This window comes from Ascaphus truei, chromosome 13 (assembly GCF_040206685.1).
Source record: "Ascaphus truei isolate aAscTru1 chromosome 13, aAscTru1.hap1, whole genome shotgun sequence".
NCBI classification, from domain to species: Eukaryota; Metazoa; Chordata; class Amphibia; order Anura; family Ascaphidae; genus Ascaphus; species Ascaphus truei.
This window is the reverse complement of record NC_134495.1, coordinates 10,956,911-10,958,994: the sequence shown is the minus strand read 5'-3', so window position 1 is coordinate 10,958,994 and position 2,084 is coordinate 10,956,911. Positions and strand designations below refer to the sequence as shown.

At 62.6% G+C, this 2,084-nt stretch overlaps 1 protein-coding gene across 1 annotated transcript; it reads left to right on the top strand.

Moving 5' to 3' along the window:
• Window positions 1-54: 54 nt before the first annotated feature.
• Window positions 55-2,084, top strand: LOC142465224 (T-box protein VegT-B-like). Its single transcript, XM_075569225.1, has 3 exons — window positions 55-88; window positions 967-1,141; window positions 1,599-2,084. The coding sequence occupies exons 1-3, from the start codon at window positions 55-57 to the stop codon at window positions 1,978-1,980; spliced, it is 591 nt and encodes a 196-aa protein (XP_075425340.1). The 3' UTR covers window positions 1,981-2,084.

Sequence of the window (2,084 nt, the reverse complement as noted above, 5' to 3'; positions counted from 1 at the left end):
ATTTTAAGGATTCGGCTGCAGAGTCCGAGTAAGACCCTGAAGAGAGAGAGAAAGATGCAGGGGGACAGTGCTGAGCTGGAGAAAGCAGGTAAGGGGGGCAGAAAAGCAGGGGGGGCAGAAAAGCAGGGGGGGGCAGCGCTGGAGCGATCAGGTAAAGGTGTCCGTGCTGAAGTGGGTAAGGGGGGGGGGGCCGAAAAGCAGGGGAGGCAACACTGGAGCGGGTAAGGGGGGGCTGAGCTGGAGCGAGCGGATAAGGGGGGGCTGAGCTGGAGCGGGCGGGTAAGGGGGGGGCTGAGCTGGAGTGAGTATGTAAGGGTGAGGGAGGGAAGGCGGTGCTGAGCTGGAGCGGGCGGGTAAGGGGGGGCTGAGCTGGAGTGAGTATGTAAGGGTGAGGGAGGGAAGGCGGTGCTGAGCTGGAGCGAGCGGGTAAGGGGGGGCTGAGCTGGAGTGAGCGGGTAAGGGGGGGCTGAGCTGGAGTGAGTATGTAAGGGTGAGGGAAGGCGGTGCTGAGCTGGAGCGAGCGGGTAAGGGGGGGCTGAGCTAGGGTGAGGGAAGGGGGTGCTGAGCTGGAGCGGGCGGGTAAGGGGGGGCTGAGCTGGAGCGAGCGGGTAAGGGTGGCTGAGCTGGAGTGAGTATGTAAGGGGGAGGGAAGGCGGTGCTGAGCTGGAGCGAGCGGGTATGGGGGGGCTGAACTGGAGCGAGCGGGTAAGGGGGGGCTGAGCTGGAGCGGGCGGGTAAGGGGGGGCTGAGCTGGAGTGAGTATGTGAGGGAGGGAAGGCGGTGCTGAGCTGGAGCGAGCGGGTAAGGGGGGGCTGAGCTGAAGCGGGCAGTGGTAGGCGGAAGGTGTTGGGGGGGGGGGGCACGGAGCAGGCAGATAAGGGGGATGTAACACACCTTTGTATGCCCCACGTGTGGTAGTTGCTGGTTCCGTGGACCTGACCTCTCCCCCTTTCCTGTGCCCCTCAGAGCCCCCCAAGGCCATGCGTGTGGAGGAGCCCCCCTCACTGCCACGTGGGGGCTATCAGTACTGGGCCCCGGAGCAGGAGGTGGGACACGGCCTAACGCCCGACTCCCCCAGGCAGAAGGAGGCCACGAACAGAGAGCAGCAGGTGCCCACCCCATCCTCCAGCCACGTATACAGGTAAGTGCCCCAGCCCGGGGATCGTGGTGTAACCAGAGAACACTCCACAGTACCCACCGTTCCTCTGCAAAGTTGCCCCATACCCTGTTCCACCCCCCACCCCCTCCCTCCCCTCCCTACCCCACCCCCTCCCTCCCTCAGGTTTTCAAGGTATCCCTGCTTCAGCACAGGTATCTATCATCAATTGAGCCACCTTTTGCTGAAGCAGGGATATCCTAAACCTGGTGTGTTTGGGGGAGAGGGGGGGTGAGGTTGAGGAATGGGAGTTGAGACCCCCTCTATTAATTACACACTAGTGGTACTTTGCGTGACACAATTTTGTGTGTCGGTCGCGTGTCCGCATTGTCTGCACTGAGACCACGTAGCTGTGATACTTTTTATAAATTCGTGGCCTATCGCCCCCGTGTTTCCTTGGTGGCACTGGTAACCCTTCCCTACTTGTATCTATCTGCCTTAGGTGGCAGGACAGAGGGGACCCCATGCCTCTCCCTGCCCCGCGTGAGTTCCGTGGCAGGGGCCACACCCTTGACGTGGCCACGGTGCCCGAACAAGACTCCCGCCTGCTCCCCGACGCCTACGCGGCCCTCCCCCCGCCGCACCCCACCCAGGACTTCTCTGGTGTTATGAACCTTTCCGTGGACCCCCCCAGGAAGCCGGCCCGGCGTGGCCCGGTGTACAGCCCGTACGCTGTGGACCAGTGGATGGGCCCGGGTCCTTACCGGCCCGTGAGCTACGCTGCTTACCCAACGGACTACAGCGCACAGGGGGCCGCGGCCCCCCCTCACGCGGGGGTGTCGGACTGGAGCCAGTACTCTCTCTTCCCCTATTCCTGCTGGTAGAAGTGGCGCTCTGGACTCGTCGCCTCTCTCTCTCTCTCTGGCTCCTGCTGGTCTTTGACATGGGATACTTTGTTTTTGGGGGATTTTATTTATTTGGGGTCTTA

Coding starts and splice junctions, on each gene's coding strand:
- LOC142465224 (XM_075569225.1), top strand. CDS start 55: ATGCAGGGGGACAGTGCTGAGCTGGAGAAAGCAG. Junction 89..966: donor TGCTGAGCTGGAGAAAGCAG/GTAAGGGGGGCA, acceptor TGTGCCCCTCAG/AGCCCCCCAAGGCCATGCGT. Junction 1,142..1,598: donor TCCTCCAGCCACGTATACAG/GTAAGTGCCCCA, acceptor TATCTGCCTTAG/GTGGCAGGACAGAGGGGACC.